The sequence below is a fragment of the Panthera uncia genome (assembly GCF_023721935.1).
Source record: "Panthera uncia isolate 11264 chromosome C1 unlocalized genomic scaffold, Puncia_PCG_1.0 HiC_scaffold_3, whole genome shotgun sequence".
NCBI lineage: Eukaryota > Metazoa > Chordata > Mammalia > Carnivora > Felidae > Panthera > Panthera uncia.
Genome location: NW_026057584.1, coordinates 111,412,908 through 111,438,464, shown reverse-complemented (window position 1 = coordinate 111,438,464; position 25,557 = coordinate 111,412,908). Strand labels below are relative to the sequence as shown.

General features: G+C 43.5%; 1 protein-coding gene across 1 annotated transcript; it reads left to right on the top strand.

Moving 5' to 3' along the window:
* Nucleotides 1-11,180: 11,180 nt before the first annotated feature.
* Nucleotides 11,181-24,170, top strand: LOC125911451 (cryptic protein-like). Its single transcript, XM_049615306.1, has 6 exons — nucleotides 11,181-11,203; nucleotides 11,514-11,566; nucleotides 11,658-11,831; nucleotides 12,583-12,721; nucleotides 12,987-13,096; nucleotides 23,842-24,170. The coding sequence occupies exons 1-6, from the start codon at nucleotides 11,181-11,183 to the stop codon at nucleotides 23,961-23,963; spliced, it is 621 nt and encodes a 206-aa protein (XP_049471263.1). The 3' UTR covers nucleotides 23,964-24,170.
* The last annotated feature ends 1,387 nt before the right edge of the window (nucleotides 24,171-25,557 follow it).

Sequence of the window (25,557 nt, the reverse complement as noted above, 5' to 3'; positions counted from 1 at the left end):
CCCTGATGGGTGTGCAGGGGGAGACTATTCTTAAGCTTCCCTCTGAGGGGTCCCTGGTTTAGGGACCTTTGTTCCCTATTGGGGTAGCTTTGTTCCATCTTGGGTGACAGGAACAGATGGAGGAGCTGGCATTAGAGCAGGAACTTCTGTCCCATTTTCTGCTTCCCTGGGTGGGTGTTTGTTATCATATCAATAATAATTTTTGTATTACCCCTTTGTCAGAATCATGGAGGATAGATCGAATCTTCACGGCCTGTTGCACCATAACTTACATGACTTCTGGGCAGATTCATTTGATGCAAATCTAGTACATAGGGCATTTCATCCCATTTCATTTCCTTCTTACAAAACAGTTCTAATTGCAAAGTAGTATTATAATTTCATTTCAATAAATTTCATTTGTTGGCTACTTCTCTGTCACTCAATGCATATTGCAGCCAACCCACATTACAAAAGACTATCTTTTTCTTTTTCATAGACTCATAACTAAAAGTATACCAATTTTGGAGTAAGCATCCCAAAGGGCTACAGTCTGGAATCAACATTTCCCATGGTACAAACAAGACAAACACACAATAACACACAAAGACAATTAAGGACCTGTGAGAGGAAGCAAAATCAAATAAGGGTAGTTATACAACTTTTTCCATTTTGTAAAATGGAAAATGTAAAAACAGCTTATCTGAAAAATTCCCTGAAAGGACCAAAAGCAAAATGAGAGGAAAACACAGTTGATGGTGTGTGCACTAGAAACTCACCCTTGAGCTGCAGAATTCCTCCTAGTGGCCAAACAGAGATTTCTCTGCTCCAGTGGTGACTCCAGCTTGAAGGCAGCCAACCTGGTCAGGGAGACAGTCAAGAGAACTCCCTTGGACTCAGTCTGTGGTCCAAGCAGCCACAGGGAATCCCCCAAGTGACCCCATCACTCAGGGCCTTCCTGCCACAAGAAATTGTTACCAAATCCTAAAATCAGATTCGTGTGTTTGATGTGCAATAACCAGTCTCTGAATCACTGGGTTTGAAGCAGAGAAAGCTTTATTATTAGAAGGGCAGCCCAATGAGAAGGCAGGGAATTGGTCACAAATCTTGCCTTGATTTCATGAAATCTGACATCAGGGGAGTTAGCGAGTTCCTTTGGAGGCAGTAAGTATAGTGGCTGCCCCCTTGTGTCCTCCACAGGTCTCTGCATTTGGCCCCAAACATTCCTAAATGGTAGAGAGACACTGTGACTTTTCCCAGTGTGCTTGGCTGCAGAGTCAGAGAAGCTAGCTCATGTGTACTTTGCTTCCCACCAAACGCCTGCCCTCCAGTTTTCAGAACCTCTAGTCCATCTGATTGTTTTTAACATTTATTTATTTTTGAGAGACAGAGAGACAAAGCACAAGCAGGAGAGGGGCAGAGAGAAAGGGAAACACAGAATACAAAGCAGGCTCCACGCTCTGAGCTGTCAGCACAGAGCCCAACGCGGGGCTCCAACCCATGAACCATGAGATCATAACCTGAGTTGAAGTTGGATGCCTAACCAACTGAGCCACCCAGGCACCTCTCTAGTCCATTTGCAATAGAGTTTTTGCCAGCTCAGCAGGATGTGTTTCCTTAGCTAGGGGTTATCAGTACTACTTTACTGAAGTAGTGATAGGAAAATTATTTCAATGAGACCCCTTGGGACCAACCCTGTGCCAGGTAATACTCAAGGCACCTGTGGGAGTGAGGTCACTAGGTGTCTCTCTCATCAAGAATTTCCTGGCTGTTCTCAGGTTGGAAAGGCTGAAAATTTCCTATGAGATCTGGCTAGAGGAGCAGGCAACTTCCTTTTGCAGTGGGTTTGGCATCCGTGTGAGATTCATAGAAGTCCCCACCAGAGACCCTGTCCATACCCACAAGGCTGGCACTGGGAACTGAATTAGGGTGCTTGGATGCTGAGTAATAGCACTTTAAGTGTGCTCAGTTGGTTCCCACCCACTTGCCCCCAGGAATCAGGCCTAGTTGGCCCATTACATAGGACCTACTATAGCTTACCATGCTACCTTCCTGGGGCAGTGTTTGTACCAATCCAGTGATGAAGAGGTTTGAATGCCATTTATAGTTGGACCCCACTGGACCGTCCTGTTCTTATTGGACTAAACATTTCTTCAACAATCAACTCCAAGTTGACACCCATCCTGTGAAAAACCCTGTTCAGACCCACAATGGCACCAGATCTGGCACCAGAGTCATTAGCTACATTGTTTTGGATTAGTATGGACCTTTTGCCCAGTGGGTACCCTGATGGACCCTACATTTAGCCCAAATTGACATACCTGACACTTACCTGGGGGTCGAGCCTTGAAAGCTTGGCTTTTGCTTTGGATTGGCCAATGTATGTGCACTTTGCTCCCCAAGCACTTTTGGCCTTTAGACTTTTCAGACATCTAGGCCTTATGTAGAACTCTTCACAAAGCAGACATTCTTCCTGGATCTAGGGATTCCATGCACTGTGCTATGGTGGGGGGATGGAAACATTCCTTTGATGTAGACCCTTGTAACTCTGTGCACCTGGTGGGATAATCAGGGCCTCTGGGGGAGTTAAGTCTCCCAGAAGTCTCATAATTATAAGTGGATAATCTGGCCATACTTGGGATGGTAAGGCTAAGCAGTTCCATGAGATCCAACTTCAGGGAACAGGAGTGTTTGGGAGCAAAGTGGACATTGACATCACTGTGAGTCTCCCAAAAGTCCTCAAAAGGGGCAAGGCTACTCCTCACACCTGAAGACCCATCCCAGGGTGCCTGAACGCAGAGTCACTGAGGCTCAGGCATTGGCAGTCCACTCCTGGGAATCTGCCACAGGCATCTTGCCCAGTTTTCCTATTGGAATGAGCCTGCCCTCATCTACCAGGACATCTTCCTGGAGCAGCCTTTCCCTGCAATGTGCCATTGATAAAAAAAGTTTGAATCATGATTATTCATGTTAGAACTCAATGGACCTTGCAGTCTTTATGCAGTCTAGGAGACTTTAATCATAATTTCCTGGTGTCTCCTATCCCACTAGGTTCTGGTGACCCTGAAAAGGCATCTGAGGTCCCAAGAGATCTGGTGTCAAGGGAATTAGCTACATTGTTTTAGAGCAGGATTACCTCTGGTAGCCCCTTGTGTCCCCCTCAAGTCCACACTTTTGGCCTTCAATATCTTTACATGTTTCTGTGGGGAACTGTGCTAGGGAGCCTGGCTGCAGGGTGAGAAGGGCCAGTGTATACTCACTTTCCACCCTCTGTACTTCCTGTCCTCAGATTTCTGGGACCCCTAGTGACATGGAAATAGGCCTATTCCATCTCAGCTGGATACCTTCCTGTAGCTAGGGATTACAGCACTATACTCCTGAAGTAGAGAGAGAAAAGATATTTGAAGGAGACTCCTGGGACCCTGTGCCAGGGGATACTCAGGACACCTGTGAGCATGCCAGGTGTCCCTCATCAGTGAATTTCCCATTTTGGCCTATTGTGCAGGTCCTGGACTTGTTTACTCTGCCATTTTCCTGGGGCAGTGTTTCTGTGCACTGATCCATTGATGAAGAGACTTGAATGGTGGTTACCCTCACAACCCTTAGAGTCCTTCATGTCCTTATTGAACTAAGGACTTGTTCGGCTATCATGATTCCAAGTTGTCTCCCACTCTACATAGCCTTGATCATGCCTGGAATGGCTATCAAGATCCTTCAAAATCTGGCTCTGTGATTCCATGAGATCCTGCATCAGCATAACCATTCTGTTTTGGAGCATGATGGGCACTTTGGGCCCCATTTGTACCCACCAGTCCCTGCCTGTGGCCCAAACTATGCCTACATGGGGCCCTGATGTGGAGGCTAAGACATGGAACTTGGCTTTCATTTCTGACTGGCCTATGCATGGGCACATCATTCCCTGTGTATTTCCTACCCTCAGGTCTCCCAGATTCTAGACCTGAACTGTAAGGCCATCCTCCTGAAGCTAGGGGTTCTTTGCTGCACTACAGATGTGGGGAAGGAAATGTCATGGAGTTTGACCCCTTGTGGCCTTGTGCTGCTAGGATACTCAGTGCATTGTTAGAGTCAGGTCTCCCAGGTGTGTCATCAGTGTACTTCCCAGCTGTGCCCCTCATGCAAGCATCAGGTCCTCTTGGCCTGTTGGAATGTGCCTGCCCTCACTGTCCAGGATATCTTCCTGGGGCCTCCTTTCCCACACTGTGCCATTGATGAAAAAATTTGAATGGTGGCTACTGTCAAACCCCATATGGGTGTGCTGTCTTTATGGGGACTGAGCACCCACCTGGCAATCATTATTCTCTGGTGTTTTTCATTCTTCAGCACTTTGGTGAAGCATGCAATGGCATCCAAGATCCCAGGTGATCTGGCATCAGGAAAATTGGCTACCTTGTTTTGGAGCAGAATGGCCACTGGCAAACACATGTACACTGCACAAGTCTGAACTTGTGGTAGGGACTCTCCCAAGAGAGCCTTGACCAGGGAATGATGACAGGGAGCCTGGCTTCAGGGTTGGAGAGGCCAGCATATGCTCCCTGCCTGCCTCCTGCCCTCAGGTTTCCAGGACCTCTAGTCCTGTGGAAGTAGGAGTCACCTCAGCCCAGCAGGACATCTTCCTGTAGCTAGGGTTACCTTCACTGCATTCCTGAAGCAGAGGAGGGATATTTCAGTGAGACCCCTTGGATCTCTGTGCCAGGGCATACTTTCAGCATCCGTGGGCATCAGATCCCTCAGGTGACTTTCATCAGTGAACTTCCTGGTTGTGCTGGGAGTTCCCATGAGACCTAGCTTCAGGATAACAGGCAACTTGGGTTTGCAGTGGGGTGAAACTTGTCAGCCCTGTGAGTTCCCAGAAGTCCCCACAGCGGGCCCTGTCCACCCTCACAAATCCAGGACCCAGAAACTGATCCCAGGGTGCTTACATACTGGATTGGCTCATGCATAAACAGTTCAGTCCTGCACACCTGTCCCCAGGAGTCAGTCCCACATCCACTATTGGCTAGGCTCTGCTCTTGCTTACAACATCATTTTCCTAGAGCATCATTTTTACTCAATGATCCAGTGACGAAAAGGTTTGAATAGTTGTTACCATCATAGCCCATATGGTCCTCTGTCCTTACTGGACTAGGGGCCTCTCTGACAATCATGATTTCAAGTTTTCTCCCATCTCTTATAGCCCTGGTCAGGCCTGGAATGCCCATCATGATCCCAAGATATCTGGCATCAGAGGAATTAGCTGCTTTGTTTTGGAGCTGGATAGAACCTTTTGGCCCCAAGTGTTCCCAAAGTCCCCACCCATGGCCCATTTATATTTCCATGTCCCTGATTCATGGGCCAAACCCAGGATCCTGGCTGCACCTTCAGACTGGTCAATGTATGCACATCGCTGCCCGTGCACCTCCTACCCTCAGGCACCCTGGACTTCTAGGCTGGTGTGTACAGGAGCTGCCCCCAACCCAGCAGGCTACCTTTCTGGAGTGAGGGGTTACTTACTTGCACTGTACTTGCAATGCAGTGAGGGAAAGTTCATCTGCTGCTATGAAGAATGGTGTAATAATTCCTCTAAAAGTTAAACATGGAATAACCACATGTGCCAACAGCTTCACTCATAGGTATATACTCAGAAGAATTAAAAATAAGAACTCAAGTGAGATATTTATACACCAGTGTTCATAACAGCAGTATTCACAGTAGCTAAAACCAACCCGTGTCCATTAACAGAAGAATGGATAAATAAAATTGGTATATATAGAAACAATGGAATATCATTCATCTGTGAAAAGAAATGAAGTTCTGTTATATGCTACAACATGGATGAACCTGAATATGTTATGCTAAGTAATTATCTAGAAATTAAAGACAAATAGTATATGATTCTACTTACACAAAATATCTAGAATTCACAAATTCATAGAGACAAAAAATAGATTAGAAGTTACCTGGGGTTTGGTAGGCAATCAACGGGGAGTTATTGCTTAATGGGTACAGAGATTCTTATGGGGTAGTGAAAATGCTTTTATGCTTTTAAGTAGTGCTGATGGCTGCACATTATTACTATAATTAATGCCACTAAATTTTACATTTAGATATGGCAAAATGGCTATTTTTGCTATGGACTGAATTTTGCCCCCCCCCCATTCATATTGAAAATATAACCCCCAATGTGATGGAATTTTGGAGGTAGCTTTTGGGAGGTTTAGACCAGGGAATGAGGGTGGGACCCTCAAGATGGGATTAGTGCCTTATAGGAAGAGACCAGAGAGTTTGCTTCTTGTCCCCTTTTCTGCCATGTGAGGACACAGTGAGAAGGCAGCTGTTTGAAAGCCAGGAAGAGAAACATCACCGAGAACCAATTCTGCCAGCACCTGGATCACGGACTTCTCAGCCTCCAGAACTGTGAGAAATAAATGTGTGTTGTTTAAGCCACTCAGTCTGTGGTATTTTGTTATAGCAACCTGAGCTAAGACATTTTGTGTTATATATATTTTACGAGAACAAAATCTATTTTATTCCTAAATGCAAGCAGCAAAGAAAGGAATTAAGTAACAAAGATAATATTATTTACAGTGAAATTAAAATATATAAACCACTTAGGATTAACTTTAAAAAACGGCACAGTAACAGGTGAAAGTTACTCTGTGCTCAGCAGTCTTCAGATACTGCGCACGCACCCTACAGGTTTCTTCCCATAACACCTGTACATTCCATATTTTCCAAAGATCTAACTGCCACAAGGGACTGAAGCTCTAAAGCTTGTTTGCCTCACATTTTACATGGGGGAATAATAAAAGACTTGGGTGAAAAAGCTAATAGTCATTATTTCTGAACAAGAGGAGTGATATTTATCTTCTTTTTCATGTTTTCTTCTACTCAAACTAACTGAAAGGAATCTGTTCAAAGCACCTACCCCCAGCCACACTTACAAACAAAAGTCACAGGTGTCTGCACTTGGCCTTAACTTTGTTTTTCTAGGTTATGGTGCCCTACATTCTCAGAAAGTAGACTCCAACTACAAAACACTCTTCTCTAGCTTGACCACAACGCACATTCTGGAGGAGCCCCAGACAGAGCCCCTCCAGAAACCTGACACCTCCTGCTCCACCTGGCCAAGAGTCAGCCCCCTCCCCACACTCTGCCATGAGCACAGCTTGGACATCCTTCAAAACCCCTTAAAAAGCCCAACCTGACTCAGGGCTGACATTTTTCTTGACGTCTGGCCCCTCTCTTCCCTTGGAAAGTGAATTAACTGCTTGGTGTCCTCCACTCTGTACAATTCTTTGTTGTCCATGCCATCAGTCACCCTAATATTAACATGAGGATATATTATGTTTTTCAAAATTAGAGAAAAGTGATATTGGTTGCTAAATATATGTTTAGAATTTATTCTTTTCTCTAAATTCCCACTTGATCCCTATTCAGATCTTCATGACTTCCTGCAGGAGCGTCCAGGAGGTTCCCCATCAACTGGCTTTTCTATATGCTATAGTTTCTCCTGCATCATGTGTCTACCTACAGCTCCTCCTTCTGCCCTTCTGCCCCTCCTAGGGACCCTCGTGGTCCCTGTTGTTATTTCCAGGACACCTCCCTCCCTCCCTCAGTCAGTGCTCTCAACACTGCCTCCCAGAGACTACATCCTGTCACTGCCCTGTAATGTCCTGTCTTGGTAAATACTTTGGGCTCTCTAAACCCCTCCCTTACAGTGTAGAACTGGGGCAGTGCCTCTCCGTTTAGTCTTTTCCACTGTGCCCACTCAGAAGCCCTTAGCCTGCTTCAGGGGGCAGCAGCATGCTATTATGGTTGCAAGCAGTAGCTCAGCTTTTGACCGCCTGGACCACTGCTGAGAGGTGCTGCGCAAGTCCTCAACTCTTGAAACCTCACTTTTCTCATCTGTAAAATGGAGAAATTAATGTCTGGGTCATAAGAATGGATGACAATAAAATAAAGCATTCTGTGTAATTCAGTGAGTATAGTATGCCTGGTCTACATTAAACACAATAATTTTAAAGCAACTTAAATCAAACAAGATTTTAGATCAGATAAACCTGGGTTCAAGACTCCACACAGCTGTTAGTCATACATCCCCAAGCCAGTTTCTTAACTTCTTAGATCTCAATTTCTTCACTGAAAAATGAGTGTAAATATGATAATCCATTTATTCTTTTATTCATATAAATAACACCAGGTTGTGTGATACCATACATGAGGCACTGAGCTAAAAGTCAGGAATGCAACAAGAAAGAAGCACTCCCATCACTGGGAACACATAGCCACATAAAACACAGACAGCAGAATCACAGTCCTGGCTGTATACTGGAGTCCCCTTAGCAGGTTAAAAAAAAAAAAAATCCCAATGCTGGGCTCTGCTCAGGGCTTGAGGTATGGCTTAAGTACGGATTCAGAGTTTCCCCAGAGACCCCAATGAGCAGCACACATGGACAACTACTGCTTTAGAGTCACTCTCAGAGAATTCCTTCACACCTAATTTGTTACAAAACATTTCCCTAAGAGATTGTTTGATATACTGTGGACACAGAGGTAGGTTAGTCTCTAATCTTGGGATCGGGTGCCCAAATTCCCACACACTTTATATCAGCTCAAAATGAGTCACAAGTACCAGAGGAGGTCTGGTGAGTGGGTTGGCTCCAATCTTATCTATTTATAACTGATAACAAGAAAAAAACCTTCCCCAGAGCTGGGAATCTGCTGCCCCCTCACTAGGCTTACAGCTGCTCCCAGACAGCTCCTTCCAGCTGGCCAGCTGGGCCTTGTTAACTAAGCAAACCTGGGCTCCTCTGCCATGAAATGCAAAACTCTTTTTTATAATGCCTGTAAGTAAATGAGATCAAGTGACAGGATACTGAAAAATAGGTATCAGCAGCTTTCTCACTGCTAGGCCATCAGCCCTTTCCCTCCCTGGAGCTGACTTTAGGTCTTAAGCAAACAGTGAGTGGGACATTCCATCCATATTTCGAGACTCTCTATCCTGTCTTGCTGTCAAGACATTTCCTTTCCTTTCCCTGCATTTTCCTTTTATAAAGTTTATATCTTCAAAACCTTATTTGACATAGAAAATATCATGATGTCTGAGATTTGCTTTAAAAAAATTCCAGAAAAAAATATATGTTTGGGAGAAATAATAAGATTGGCAAAAATTGATACTTAATCGATAAACCCCAGTTTATTGAATCCTTATTATCCTGGCTTTTGTGTATGTTGAAAAATGTCCGCAATACAGGGGTACCTGGGTGGCTCAGTTGGTTAAGCTTGGTTTTGGCTCCGGTCATGACCTCACAGTTCATGAGTTTGAACCCCAAGTCGGGCTCTGCGCTGACAGTGCAGAGCCTGCTTGGGATTCTCTCTCTCCCTCTCTCTCTCTGCCCTTCCCTCTGCTCTCTCTCTCTCTCTCTCTCTCTCTCAAAATAAATAAACTTAAAAAAAAAAGAATCAGATTGTAAATTTAAAAATAATGTCCACAATACAAAATTCAACAGAAGAAACTGGGGGGGGCGGGGATTAGATTTTAGATATTATTCTTAGATCTTTAATGTTATCAGAAAGGCTTGGATTCGATATCCTGCAAAGTGAACAGTTTTAAATCTTCTTATTCAAAGAAATATAATTCTTTAGCTTATACATGGTTTTACTTTAGCACAACCCATTTGCTCAAATAAAAGTTTCTCCTGATTTGAAGTCATAAAACATACTTTCTCCAGCATGGAGCCTGATGCAGGGCTTCAACCCACGAACCGAGAGATCATGACCTGAGCCGAAACCAAGAGTTAGATGCTCAACCTACTGAGCCATCCAGGTGCCCCTTTTATATATAACTAAATTATGCACTTCACAAGTAATAACCATTAAATTTAAAAGTGTATTTGTCATGATTCCAGTTACAGATGTTTCCATGAAAGTGTGAGGTATCATCTTCCATATGGTTTGCCTAGCCAGATCTGCTGGGCTTGACCTGGTCCTGGCAGCTCACAGACCCAGTCCCTGGGAGGCCCCATGGCAGCCAGGCTCACCAATTCCCTATTGGTTTATGTAACAGCCTCTTTAATAAACCTCATATTAAATGTTTAAAAAATTAAATAAGTATCAAAGACTATTTCATCCTCAGAGGAAGCATGCTATTTTTAGAAAGCAGTTTTTATATTAAAATCACAGAACAATTTGCCCCCGAGTTGCAAGGTACCCTCCTCAGTGCTGATAAAAGGGCCTCTGGTCCTTATTTTGGCAATCACTCCCTTCTTGGATTTAGAGCTTAATGGGGGGGGGGGTCACCTCTATACTCAGTAGTCTTCACATACTGAGCACACTGTAGGCCCCTTCTTATAAAATCTGTACATTTCATATTTTTCAAAGATCTAACTGCCACAACGGACTTAGATTCTAAGCTTCTTGTTGCCTCTCCCTTTACATGGGGGATAATAATAACGCTTCCCCAGGGGCATGCTGTATCATATTCACCACCATGTTGGGCACAGAGAAATGAATCAGTCTGTTAAAGTATTGATACATCCTCAGAAAATAGGGGTTGAAATGTCTCTATATTCATGTTACCCAGTCAAGACTTTTGGGACCCATACTTGCTGGTTATGTCCCACACAATGGATCCCTTCTCTAGCTGGGCCCTCACCATCAGTACAAGGAGTATGCAATATAAAATTTCCATTTTCCTGTGAAAAGGTTTTGTTCATGTTGGATTTTAATTTTTGTTTGTTTGTTTTTGTTGTTGTTGTTTTGGTGAGGGAAAGGCTTGTTGCCTTAGCCACAAATGTTTTACATCAGGGGTGGACCACTCCTGCTGCTGTCAACACTGTTAACACTACTGGGGAGAGAATTAGTCCAAGTGTCCGGCCCCCACCCCCCACCCCACCAGATCTCATTGAGGGAACAGTCCTGGAGGCTCCGCATGGGCCCTGCCTGTCACAGCAGGTCATTGCCTAATGGGCCTCCACAGCAGAACCCAGAGATCTCACTGTTGTTTCTCATGGCCTAGGCAGAGGATAGGAAATACCTGTATCTTCTTTACTTATCCACCTTTATGTCCTAGTGCAGTTGTTACAAGAGCTGGAGTAAAGACACCTTCAAGTACAAAACCCAGTCATATTCGACCTCCTTGGAAGTTGGTCTTCAGTGTATGGATGAGAGGAGACTCTCACAGCAGACGTGTCAGTGGGAAAATGGTTCGGAGCCACCCTGTTAGGTAAGGACACAGATCATCCAGATCTGAGAGACAAGAGGGGCATTTAAAAGCTTCCAGAATAAACTGCAATGCATGCACATTTGTTCCTTCTCATTAAGGGACATGTACACTTCTTTGGTCTCAAAATCTTTCTAAGTCATGACAACATTAATTAAAATCTACAAGTTATAAAATATGGCATAATATTTATTACACATTAAATATTGTATAGACATGTTTATATATGATTGCATTACATTTTGAACATATGTAAATTTCTACTTATACTTTTAATATTTTAAACTTCAATAATTTCCTTTAAATATTCTAGGCTTCTGTTTTTTACCAGTTGGGCATTACAGATCATCCACTTGGGAAACAACAGTAAGAAGCATTTTATTTATAGCCTCTTACTTTTTATTGCCTATTTGTTTCTTAATCATTATCAGTCTCATATTTTCGGTGTTTTTAAAAGGTTATCAAAGAGAGAAACATAAAGGTAACAGAGAAGAAATCAACAATGCTACAGTCCAAAAGCTCCTGCAGAAAACACTCAACTGGACCGTGAATAATTTTGGGGAGGTGAATGCAAGCGCCAATGGCTGGAGGCCCCAGAATTCACGTCCCTACTTCCCGGATCTCCAACAGCGTAAGTTGCAAGTCGCGAAGGCGCCCACATTACCTTTGTGGTCATCTCAGTCGGTGGTCTGCAGATTTAGGATCTGAGAAAAACCTGGAATAAATTAAGCATAAAATGAAAAATCCAACAAAGCACATTTTATCATCTTCAAATGATGATACACTATAAAGTGAAAACTATTTCCTAGTGAGGTGTTCTTTTGCTCTGAAAAGTTTTACTATTTCATTGGTAAAACTTTCCATCTGCTCAGGTCCAGAGAACTGCGATTTAAATATATTCAAAACAACCTCCCAACCCAAGATAATAGGGGACCCTTGCTTGGCTTATTGCAGACTGTCAGCCTCCAGACCCCACATCCCGGGGGCGTGGAGGCTGGGGGCGGGGGTAGGCGGTCTTTCTGGCGGGAGGGCAGGAGGAGGTGAGAGGGTTTTCTACAGTCCTCTCTCGGTGGGTGGTCCCCTCCCTGGAGGCCTGTCTTTAATCACTGTCCAGGCAGGTCACAGCCTGACTTTAACATGTGAAAGGAATGAAGAGAGAGAATCCCACTTGCTGGGGGCAGGGATTCTCGTCGGGTCCTCGGACTGATTCCTGACCCTCCGGTACCCCTGGCAGTTTGCTTTTAATCCTTAACTTAACAAGTAGGGTTTGCCTGAGCAAACACACTTAGCAGGGAGTTAAATTTTATTGTCTTTCCGGGGCGATCTCGCGAAGCCCTCTTCGGGCTTGTCTAACGCGGAAGGCCGGGCGGCAGGCGGAGGCTGACAGCCAGGCGACTCCCCCACAGGTGAGCCCCAGCTGCTGCGCTGCTGCAGGAACGGCGGCACCTGCGTGCTGGGCAGCTTCTGCGTGTGCCCCGCCCACTTCACCGGCCGTTACTGCGAGCACGACCAGAGGCACAGGTGAGCGCGTCACCGAGCGGACTGCTAGGTCGGTGAGGCGGGGATAATGGGGCGGGGGCCCTGGAGCGGCCACTGGGGCAACCCGCGGGGCGGCGCGTGGCGGAGGGGAGCGGGCTCTGGGGGATCGCAGGTGGAGTGTGGGGGAGGGGAGCGGGGAGTGGATGGGAGCGGCCGCGGGGTCTGTGCGGGGTGGGGCGTGGATGGGCGTGGGAGAAGGGAGCGCATGCGCGTAGGCAAGGCTAACTCCACCTTGCGGCCTCCCCAGCGAATGCGGCTCGGTGAAGCATGGAGCCTGGACCTTCCTCGGCTGCCGCCTTTGCAGGTGTGTTTTCGCAGCCCTGCACTGCCTCCCCCGCCAGACACCCGGCAGCTGCGGTAAGAGTACCCGCCTCCTATTAGCACAGTCCATACACGCAGGCGGTTGTTCCTTTGTACCTATCTATCCGCAGAGATCTAGCTGTGCCAGGCGACACAGAAATGAGCAAAAATTCATCACTTAGGAAAGTCACATTCGTCGTGAATCACATATAATCATTCTGTGGTTATCAGCATATCATTATTATTATTTAAATTTTTATTCCTAAATTTACTATGTCCCGATTGCTGGGTTTAAAAGTGATTTCCAGTGTTCTTCAAGTATCCTTTCAGTGAGCCTACTTTGGGGAGCACACAAGCTGGTAAACCGAGCCAAGCCTGGCAGACAGATTACCGGACTGATTTACCGGACTGAATCTACAGTGACTTTCTTAAACCACACCAACACCATCTTCTCCAGTGTGAAATGAGGAGGGCATTGGAGCAGGACAGGAACAGGGATGAATGGCTACACGCCACCCTTTAGGGCCTACCAGGTAGTGCTCCCAGGGAAGGAAGGTGCTCAGGCTTGCCACACATATTAAAAGCCAGCATGGTGTGGAGAACACATGGGGTGAACGCTCATTTGTGAGGATTCTGAGCAGGGAACAAACTTCGTGCAAATGTTTCACTTTTAAATTTTTTTTTTTTTTAACGTTTATTTATTTTTGAGACAGAGAGAGACAGAGCACGAACAGGGGAGGGGCAGAGAGAGAGGGAGACACAGAATCTGAAACAGGCTCCAGGCTCTGAGCTGTCAGCACAGAGCCCGATGCGGGGCTCGAACTCACGGACCGTGAGATCATGACCTGAGCCGAAGTCCGACACTTAACCGACCGAGCCACCCAGGCGCCCCACAAATGTTTCACTTTTAAAACGCAGTACGAAACATGAAATTTCCTGGGTCAGAAACCAGATGTAACACTCTGCTATGACCTCAAGGGGCACAGTTAAAGAAGGTACAGCATTTCAATCCCACATCCTGCACCCTCTCCCCTCTTCAGCATGCTCTGACTGGACTTCAGTGAGGAGCAGTTAATGAAGGCACAGCCCTCAGCCCTCTTCAGTCAGTCCTGGTGGCCTTGGCTGTGAGAAGTCAAAACTCCTAAGTCCCCTTTTATGCTCCTCCTTTGTCCTTCTTCTTGTCCTTCTTTGTCCCTGCTCCTGGGCAAATTCCACAGTTGAAGGGCACACTTAATGATATCACAGCCCTTCAACCCCACTTCCCACCCCTTTGTCCACTGTCAGGACTGCAGTGGAGGATAAGAACCCAGCAGTAGTGAGGATAAGAACCCTCCAAACCAAGTTCTTGCCCCTGCCTTCTTGGTGGGGCCAGTAGTGGAGGAGCACACTGAATGAATGCTCAGCTTTCAACCCACATTCCTATACCTTTCTCTCTCTTCTGCAGCCTTGGGTAGGATTACCTGTCAAAGATGCTTAGTGAAGGTACAACCCATCAACCCCACTTCCTGCCCTGCCCTTCTCATCCAGCTGTGCATGGTGTGGGTGGTGCCAGTAGGGAGACTGTGATTATAGTACAGTATTGGAAAATGTTGTATCTTTCCCTCCCTCTGTCATGCCCACCACATTTCCCAAAGCACCCCATCTCCTACTGGGCTGTTTGCTGACCTGTGATTCACTAGCTGTTCCTTCTGTGCTCCAGAGAAAGGACACACAAATTAGGGAACAGATATTGATATTGCAGGTGGAACCTGTGTAGTCCTACAAGTGAAGTCATTTCCCACATGCCACTGGCTTTCCCAGCAGTAATGTGGGGAAGGGATTAGCTGTGATCATTTCCCAGTCTCCTATGCAAAGCCAGCTTGGTTTCAGAAGCAGCAGGGCAAAGACTAGGTCCCAGGCTCTCTGCTTACTATTTTGTATCTTTGGAAACATCCAAGGCTGGGAATGCTGTCTGCCAAGTACAATGAAAATGGCTCCAAAATGTGGTTTCTGCTCATGAATGTTGAATGAAATAGTCATGTTTCAGAGTGAATTGTCAGGTGCAGAAAGCACAGCAACACTTTTAGACTCTTTGGCCTGTTGATTCTTCTTCATAGCAGATGACTGTGGTGGCTGTGCTGACAGTGGTTATGATAGGAGGGATGATGATGATGGCTGTTTTTGTTAGCTCTTGGTATATTTCAGGCACTTCGTACACTTTTTCCCATCCGATTCTCTTAAGCCCATGAAATAGGTATTATTATACTTTTTTATATTTGAGGAAACTGAGACTTAGAGGAATTAACTCCTACAGCAAATAAACAGGGTCTGATATTTATTTCTTAAGAGATAATCATGAGAGGCTAGTTGGTATAAAAATATATATACATATAAAATAAAATATATATAAATATATAAAATATATATGGTATATAAATATATACAATATAATATGGTGTATGTATATATATACATATATAATATATAACATATATAATATATAATATGGTATATATAATATAGTATGGTATATAAATATATATAAATATAAAGTAAGATATATTTTATAAAGATTATTTTAAACTATTGTAAAGAAACATACCATAGCATATTGATATAATAATAATTAACATTATTCTGTGAATAATAACTAATATGAATCTATGACTAAAATTGCTACCATTTATGGAGTACATAAGGACATCCCTGAAATTTGTCGTATACTTTTTTTAAAATTGAGATATAATTCGCATATAACATTACATTAGTTTCAGGTGTACAAGATGATGATTGAAAATTTGTGTATATTGTGAAATGTTCACCACACTAAGTCTACTTAATATCCATCACCCTCCATAGTTAAAATTTTTTCTTGTGACGAGAACTTTTAAGATCTACTCTCTTAACAACTTTCAAATGTACAATATGGTTTTATTAACTATAGTCACCATGCTGTACATTACAATCCCATTGGTTATTTGTTTTCCAAATGGAAATTTGTACCTTCTGACCTTTGATCTTCACCCATTTGCCCACCTACCAACCCTCGCCTTTGGCACCCACCAAACTGTTCTTGTAGCTATGTTCCATTTTTGTTTTGTTTTTTTTTTTTAAAGATTCTACATATAAGTGAGAGCATATGGTATTTTTCTTCTCAGTTTGATTAATTTAGCATAATGTCCTCAAGGTCCATCTATGTTGTGACACATGGCAAGATATCCTTCTTTTATGTGGCTGAAAAATACTCCATTGTTGTGTGTTTGTGTTTTATATATAAATATACATATTTTACCCACATTTATATCATATTTATATTATATTTATACATACTTATATCATATATTTATCCATTCATCCATCAATGTACACTTAGGTTGCTTCCATATTTTGGCTTCCATATTATTGTAAATAATATGCAATGAATATGGAGGTGCATATATATTTTTAAGTTAGTATGATTGTTTCCTTTGGATAAAGACCCAGAAGTGGAATTGCTGGATCATATGACATTTCTTTTTTTAATTTATTTTATTTTATTTTTTATTTTTTAAATTTACATCCAAATTAGTTACCATATAGTGCAACATTTCAGGGGTAGATTCCTTAATGCCCCTTACCCATTTAGCCTATCCCCCCTCCCACAACCCCTCCAGTAACCCTCAGTTTGTTCTCCATATTTATGAGTCTCTTCTGTTTTGTCCCCCTCCCTGTTTTTATATTATTTTTGTTTCCCTTCCCTTACGTTCATCTGTTTTGTCTCTTAAAGTCCTCATATGAGCGAAGGCATATGATTTTTGTCTTTCTCTGACTGACTAATTTCACTTAGCATAATACCCTCCAGTTCCATCCATGTAGTTGCAAATGACAAGATTTCATTCTTTTTGATTGCTGAGTAATACTCCATTGTATATATATACCACATCTTCTTTATCCATTCATCCATCGATGGACATTTGAGCTCTTTCCATACTTTAGCTATTGTTGATAGTGCTGCTAGAAACATGGGGGTGCATGTGCCCCTTTGAAACAGCACATCTGTATCCCGTGGATAAATGCCTAGTAGTGCAATTGGTGGGTCATAGGGTAGTTCTATTTTTAGTTTTTTAAGGAACTTCCATACTGTTTTCCAGAGTGGCTGCACCAGCTTGCATTCCCATCTTTTTTAAATTTTTTGAAGAACCTCCATACTGGTTTCCATAGTGGCCACACCAATTTACATTCCCACCAACAGTGCACAAGCGTTCAGGATGTGAATCCTAACTATTGTGCCATTTCTATACTCATCCTATAAGAATAATTGTCAATATAAACTAAAGAAATATTTTTGATAGTGTTATTTAGAATATTGAAAATATGACCATATTCTAAATTTAACAGCAGAGTAATAGGTAAGTAAATCCTGTAATAGGATGTTATGAGGATTGTGAAAAACATATGAAAGATAGAATAAAAAACTATGTTTATAATATAATGAGGTGAAAGGATACATCTCGATGCAGGAATCACAAACAGAAAATAACACACTATAAAATCATGGCCTTGTGGCACCTGCAGGCTACCTGAAAGCCAAAGGGTCTCTAAGGGGCCTTCTTGCTCAATCCTGTCTGGGTCCAAGAATGACAGGCTGTCTTAATCCCAAATACAATGCCTTTCCAAGGGCATTCTGATTCAAAAGAACTCTATTTGTTTCTCAGTTTTTATATAAAATGAGGATAACCTGCCCTCTACCCTCACATACATGTTGAAGGATAAATTTTATGCAAAATAATCTTGTTTGTGGTGTGAGCTATTTTCTGTTCCATGATCTAAAATAATGCTTTATGAATAATAATTCTAAATAAATATTGAATGGATGACCTTTGACCAATTAGTTCCAAATACAGTTTGAAAGAAGAAACACCATTAAAGCCATTACCTATTATTATATTGCAATTAAAAAAAACCATTTGTAGGGTTCTATCATTGCAGGGTTCTATCAATTGTTCTATCAATTGCAGGGTTCTATCAATCTATCAAAATGATAGGGTTCTATCAATTACCTACATTGCAGGTAACTATCATTATTTCTACTATTTTCTCCATTTACATCTGTTAATTTTGCATTTAAAGAGACAGTGTGGCATAATAGAAAAAGCGTGGGAACATACCTCCAAAATACTTTTTCAAATCCCCAAAAAATACTCTTTATAATGTTTATGATCTTTATGAAAGGTTGAATAACTTGTTTGTATTTCAGTCTCTGCAACTGCAGAATTAGAGCTGAATATTTACCCCATTGATAAGATGAAAAGGCACTAAACCTGTTACATGTTATGCACAGAGTAAATTATTTTATTATCACTACCATCAACAGTATTCAAGTCAATATGAGGTTTAAAAAATTATTTCATAATCTAGCATTTATATGCAAGTTTACTGAAATGTGTCTTTTAGGGGGCGCCTGGGTGGCTCAGTCGGTTAAGTGTCCGACTTCAGCTCAGGTCATGATCTTGCGGTTTGTGAGTTCAAGCCCCACGTCGGGCTCTGTGCTGACAGCTCAGAGCCTGGAGCCTCTTCAAATTCTGTGTCTTTCTCTCTCTCTCTCTCTGCCCCTCCCCTGCTCACACTCTGTCTCTCTCTGTCTCTCAAAAATAAATAAACATTAAAAAAAATTTTTTTTAAAGAAAAAGAAATGTGTCTTTTAGGTTGTGAACAATATCCACTAATCGAGGGGCATTAAGTTAATTAGGGTTAAAAAAAAAAAGACAGGGGTGCCTGGGTGGCTCAGTCGGTTGAGTGTCCGACTTCAGCTCAGGTCATGATCTCGCGGTCCGTGAGTTTGAACCCCACATTGGGCTCTGTGCTGACAGTTCGGAGCCTGGAGCCTGCTTCAGATTCTGTGACTCTCTGTGCCCCTCCCACATCATGCTTGCTCTCTCTCTCTCTCTCTCTCTCTCTCGTTCTGTCAAAATAAATAAACATTAGGAAAAAAAAAAAAAAAAGACAACATTCCAACTACCAGGACCTTTGCTTTGTGTTGAGCCAGCCCAAGATCTCATTATACCAACAGGGTGGTTCTTCCCACACATAGTCCCAAAGAATTAAGTATTTCATTAGCCTCAGGAACCAGTTTAATATTCTAAGATTTAGTCTTAAGTACTGATACAATGAAATAGCAAACTCAAGTGCCTTCAGAAGTAAACAGGTAATGTGAATGTCAAATTGGGGTCAGGTCAAGCCTCACCTCACACTTCACACCCAATTTTAAAAATACATTTCTGGCACCAGCCAATCAACCCACACAAGCAAACAAACATCTTTGGGCCAGAACCAGCCTATATAGGCCCATAGGAGAGATGGCCCTCCAGCATCCTGGCCCTGGCCAGCTCCAAGTGTGCTGTATGGCAGAGAGAGAGAGAGAGAGAGAGAGAGACCGACCCTTGGTCCTGCCCTCCAGGAACCACCCTCCCATGATAGGTGCCATTCCAATAGGTGAGCTTCTCTGGGTGTCATGGCAGGAGACAAAGCCATCTGGCTCCCAGAGATATCTGCAAATTGGAAACTTTTGGGAATGTTGGTTCTGGACCTCACACTGAAATCTGATGTTATACTCATCCAGGGTGGTCTCCAAACTTTTTAATTTCCCACTCCATTCCAGTAAAAATACCTGAGATTGTTCCCCATTCAGTGGCAGTAACACAGTTGCCATGCTAGCATGTACAAACTTGATTTTACTTATATCTTCCTCTTTATACATATGTACAGGACTAATACACATGATAAAAATCTTTGCCATGAGGGGCACCTGGGTGGCTCAGTCGGTTAAGCATCCAACTTCGGCTTGGGTCATGATCTCACAGTTTGTGAGTTCGAGCCCCACGTTGGGCTCTGTGCTAACAGCTGAGAGCCTGGAGCCTACTTCAAATTCTGTGTCTCCCTCTCTCTCTGCCCCTCTCCCACTTACACTCTGCCTCTCTCTCTTTCTCTCTCAAAAATAAACATAAAAAAATTTTTTTAAAAATCTTTGCTATGTCTGACCAAGTCTAAAAAAGGCCTTTTGATAAGTATATAATAAAAATCCCAGATTATAGTAAGTCATCTATTGGTAACAGAGTTTTCTTTTTTGTATGATGTGAATAATGGTGGGAACCATTATTTTGGTAGATTAATAGAACCATTAATTTGGTAGATTCTAATAAATACAGTAAATATTACTAAGCTTAGTTTTAAATTTTCCTATAAATGTACAGTAGAAGTTCTAATATTTTCTGTCTAAGCTCTGTGGGTGACCTTGGGCTTCCTGAGAGGGACACCACATGGTGTTCACAGTCCCAGTTTGGGGACCCCTGCTTGCAGGGCTGCCTTGGTCTAACCAAATTCACAAAGCTGACTAAAACAGCCTTTGAGTTTATGTATAAGCAATGATTGCCAACGGGCCTGAATCCTTTCCTATGGGAAGCCTGTTTCTTTCTACCAGGGGAGAGTGAACATTGAAGGTCAGTATGGGCTGACTCTTTTCTCACCTAAAAACCTTCGTACACTGTGAGCACCTGTCTTAGCATCAGCTTTTCTGGAGACTTCTCTGGGCCCAGATGTTAGGTTTTCTATTTTGTGGGGTTTTGGTACTCTGAAACAACACTCTCCCAAGGTGGGGTGGTATGGAGAAGTGGTACCCAGGCCTAGAGTGGGCCTGACCTCAGTCCTATCCTTAATCTAGCCTCCTAGATGGTCTCACCAAAGCCCACCTGTGAACATGTGCAGAGTGAGTCCCTGTTGCAGTTGCTTATCACTGCTTGATAATTTCCAGTGTTTCATGCTCACCATAGGTTCTCACATTCAGAGGGCAGGACCAGGCAGGCCTGTCTGGGGTGGGGTCAGGGTGAGGGGGGAAAACACCAGGTTGTGCTGGAGTCCAGCCCCAGCAGGTCCAGGGGTTTCTGAAGGATGAACGGTGTCGGCAAAAAAGTGAAAATAAAACAAAACTAAAACAAAAATGAAAATAAAAAACTAAAATAAAAAACTAAAATAAAAAAACTAAAATAAAAATGGACAGAGACAACAGCAGCGTGTTGAACTGGCCCATTTATTGTAGCAAACGTGGCATTATATATGCTAGTGATTTCCTTGTAGCATACGTCATCTGTGTTTTTCTAACATTACCTAATTTTGAAAATGTTCCTATGTATAAACGACCTTTAAGAAATAACATGGTGATTTTCCCCTAACTTTCCCGCATACCCTTTGATTATAGATTTACTTCTTACATTATTCCATTATGCATCTGCGTTTATCTGTAATCTACAAAGCATTTGCTTTGCTGTTCTTGTGAAAGGCCCTCCATTTCTCAACACCTCAAGTGGAACAGTTACAGGGACATGACCTCCTAACCACATGAGGCCAGAAGAACAATGTGTTTGCCTTGGTCCAAGGTGCCAGAAAGGGGCTGAAAAGGCCTTAGAAACCCATGCCTCATACATTCTCAGAGAGACAATGCATCTAGGAACCAATGAACCATTCTAGCTTAACTGACTAGGTTCAGTCATCATCTGGAATGCCTCTGGGGGGCCAGGTGGGCCTAGGGGTTGAAGTCACCTGTGCCCAGAGATACACTCCTTAGTTGCCAGAGTGGGGCTTTCAAATCCATATGTCTCTTCTTTACAGGCCCTCTTTGCTGGCAAAAGTATGAGGCTATCCTTCCTGTAAGTAGAGGAGTCTCCATAGGGGATGGCAAGGGCTAAGGGGATGGCAAGGGCTAAACATAAGGCCACACCATTTCTTGTGGAACCTTATTTTCTTCCCTAATGGTTCTTTTCCCAGGGGGCCTGCCGAGGGCAATTCCCCAACAGACAATACCCCAGGTAGTTTTAAAGCTAAATTACCTAAAAGCAGGAGTACAAGAAGCTTCACCGTCGGTGGCCGCCTTGCAGTCACCAATCCGTCCACAGCCCGGGCTTTGCCACTCAGGCTGGGATAGCTCAGCTTCCAGCAGGGTTGGCCTCTGCTGAGCAGTCCTGGGGAGAAGTTTCCTATATTTGGGCCCTTCCTCATCTGCATGCTTACCTGCCCAACCTTCCCCACATGTAGCTCCAGGTTTGCTTGTGAGAGTGTTCTAGTAGAGTTGGTATCCCTGCCCATGGGGCTTGTGGTTTTCACATAGTAATCACTCAGTAAGGACTTTAGCCAAGACTTCTGCTGGGCCCCACTACCCCAGGACTCCCACCCAGCACCTTTGGGATTGGGTCCAGCCATACAGACAGCCAGAATCATAGACTCTTAGGGCTCAAAGGGAGACCTACTGTGGAGGAACCCCCTTGAGACAACAGGGAAGGTGAGCACCTTGGGGTGTGGCACTAGCCTCCAAAATGCTGTGAAGCTATTTATTTTTGTGACTTACTCTGTGGAAATACCAGCCATTGCTTTAGGAATTGGTGCTTTCCTCCTGTTTAATAAGCAGTCCCTAGTCAAGGAAATGGGTTATTGCAGGATTTTTTACCTCAATACCCGGGGTTTGTTGTCTTGCTGCTTTGAAGAATGAAGAGGTGGACACAGAATAAAATGAGAAACACACAAAAGTTTATTAGAGTATAAGTTTAGGAAGTAAGAATGGTATGAAAACTGTCTTTGCAGAGAGGGGGCATTTAAAAGGGAATGTCCATGACTATAGGCAAGGGTCTTTGTTTTAGAAGGTTCTGGTAGCGCCCCCCCCCCCCTTCCCCCTTGCTCCTTCTCAGATCCTACCCTTATTGGCTTGATAACTCTAGGTGCTGGGTTGTCTATTCCTGATTGGCTTGACTCCATCATGTGAGGAGTCAGGGTATGGTCATAATGCCCCTCATATAACATAAGTTTTATGGTTTACCTATTTTAGTTATGTATTTTGATTGTCAAATTCCTGAGGGGGAGTAGGTGGTTTCTGTTACATTCTTTTTTTTTTTAACAGCTATCTTTTTTTTTTCAATGTTTATTCATTTTTGAAAAGAGAGAGAGAGAGAGAGAGAGAAAGCATAAATGGGGGAAGGCCACAGAGAGAGGGAGACATAGAATCCAAAGCAGGCTCCAGGCTCTGAGCTGTCAGCCCAGAGCCCAACGTGGCCTTGAATCCGTGAACTGTGAGATCGTGACCTGAGCCAAAGTCGGACGCTCAACCGACTGAGCCACCCAAGTGTCTGTTATATTCTTAAGAGGAACCTTACTCCCGAGGGTCAGTCCCACTCCTCTGGTCCGTCCCTCTCAGCGTTGTTCCAAAATATGTGTTTTTCTCCATCCAAGGACCTCAGGTCCTAACCTTTCTTTCCCCCTCTGCCTATTTTGCCCTATCTTTCCCTATCATACTGTTAGGACTAAGTTGGGGAAAAGTTGGACCTTCTTTGAAACACATGGATGCAAGCTGTTTTATGTTACTGCATTTCAAATCAGATCTATTTGCTCCTGATTGTTAAATGATTTGGTGTGGAATTCTCTGACAGATCACCTGTGGTCAGCTCACATGCTGCATAAGAAGGGCTAAACCCTAAAAACAATAAATTCTCCTTCAGCTCTCTAAGTTCCACAAAAATCCTATTGTTTCTGGCTGCAAGGAAAGGAATATAAAAGCTAGAGGAAGGCACATCTTCTTCCTTGAGCTGTGACCCCGACAGCGGAGGCTTCCTTTTGCTGCCAAGGGAGCTCACTGTCGCATGGGGCGGGGCTTCACAGCCATCTATTCTCGGAGCCTCACCAGAGCAGTCTAGTGAGGCCCCAGCAGAGCAGGGCTTCTAACAGAGCAGGTACAGACCTCTCTGCTTCAGTCTCTTAAAGCCGGCCTGTGACAGTGTGTCTTACATACTCGGGATTTTTTTTTTCAGACCTGGAAGACTTTCTTGCTGCACGGTCTAATGGAGAAAGAACACAACACATGCTGAGTGTTCTCTTCCTCCTTCCCTGCTTGCTTGTACAAAGCATCCTTAGTGAAGCGGGAGACTCCTGACTGGACCTTAGAGGACCTAACTCGCAGTTCCACACCGGAAGAACCTTGGTGTTCCCAGCACAAGCTTGAGCAAGCATAGTTCTCTGTGGGAAAGCCAGGGCTGTGCATCCACGTCGTTTTCTGTGTTGTAGGTAATAGATTTGTTTCATTTCCTAGAACTGAAGCATTAGGTGAATATTTTTATTGTTTAATAAATATTTTCATGAAACAGATTTTCTCCTCTAAGCCTTATTTCAAGGTCTGCAACCTAGAGCAACCATGAGTAAACACTTGTGCTGGAGCCTATTCAAGCCTAAATTACCTCTGATGATTTAAGAATAAACCGAGCGTGCGGCCCCTCCCAGATAACAAGTTCCCTTTGAGTACCCCTTCATCTCCCACACACATAGATACACCATGGATGTAGCAGCACTTCATGTCATGCATTTGTTTACTGTCAGTGTCCCCCACTACTCTTATAAATCTTTGGGAGGCAGGGTGGGTCTGGCAAAGAGCTGCTGCCTTAAAAAATGCTTCATTGATAAAGAAGCAAGAAGGGGGAGAAAGGGTATGAAGGAGGGAGACAAGACTTGAGGCTGACAGCCACCTTTTTCTCACCTCCTTTTCTGCAGCTTCCCCTACTAAACCAGCTCCTTTGTGACACCTTTTTCAGGGCTTTAGCACTTCTTCGGATTATCACCATCTCCTTAAAAGGGGAAGATTCTCCATAGCAGAATCCATTCTAAAGGCAAGGCAGAGAGAATTCAGCAAAAAGAGGTCAGAGCCTCAGGCTCTAGGCTAGCCCTCCTCTCTTGGAGTCTAGTGATCTGATAGCCAACCAAGCAAGCACAGCTTACCTGCAGCAGGCCAGCCACTAAATCTTGTTACAGACTCAAACTTGTCCACGAACATGATGTGCCTTGCTTGTAGTTCCTAAAGCTGCCTTGCTCTGTTGAACCTAGGAACAGTTTATATGTAGTGATTGGGGAAGGAGGTGAATACATGAAAGGAGAGTGATAGGTTTCTTGAAACCTTGGGTGGGGGAGCCTTGAAACAACCTGAAGGTATGCATTCATGATGGGGGGTATCAGATAATTTCAAGACAGATGTTATCATCTGGTCTCTATTAAGTTTCTATATCAATGTGTAAACAAGGAATAGAGAGTGAAAAAGGCAGAGTTAATGGGGCTGAAAGGAGGATAAAATACAAGAACATAAAAAGCAACATGAAGTTAGGTTAATAATATAAATCCTACAACTGTAGTACTGTTTATGCTTTCAAAACAGGTCCAGCCACCAAGCATCCAGCCTCAATTTGAATCCCAATCTGAAATCAAGTATGTATAAAGAATTTGTGAAAAATTTTAAAGGGACTGAAGGACCCATCTTCCTATCAATCACACAGTACTTGGGAGTCAGGCGTTTCTAAGCTGGATCTGTCAAGTACATTAGCTCTCAGATAATTAGTCACAACTCTGGACAGTTACCACAACTAGAAATCAGAGGAGTGAAAACAAGAAGAATATTACAAATTATTCAAGTGAACAGATAAGAATAAAATGGGATCAAGAAATGGACTCTGGAATACATAATACAGCCTGAATTAATATATTAA

Excerpts from the sequence above, each read along its gene's own strand:
- LOC125911451 (XM_049615306.1), top strand. The coding sequence starts at position 11,181 with ATGGTTCGGAGCCACCCTGTTAG. Across the intron at positions 11,567-11,657 it reads CATCCACTTGGGAAACAACA|GTTATCAAAGAGAGAAACAT; the intron begins GTAAGAAGCATT and ends TGTTTTTAAAAG. Across the intron at positions 12,722-12,986 it reads GAGCACGACCAGAGGCACAG|CGAATGCGGCTCGGTGAAGC; the intron begins GTGAGCGCGTCA and ends CGGCCTCCCCAG.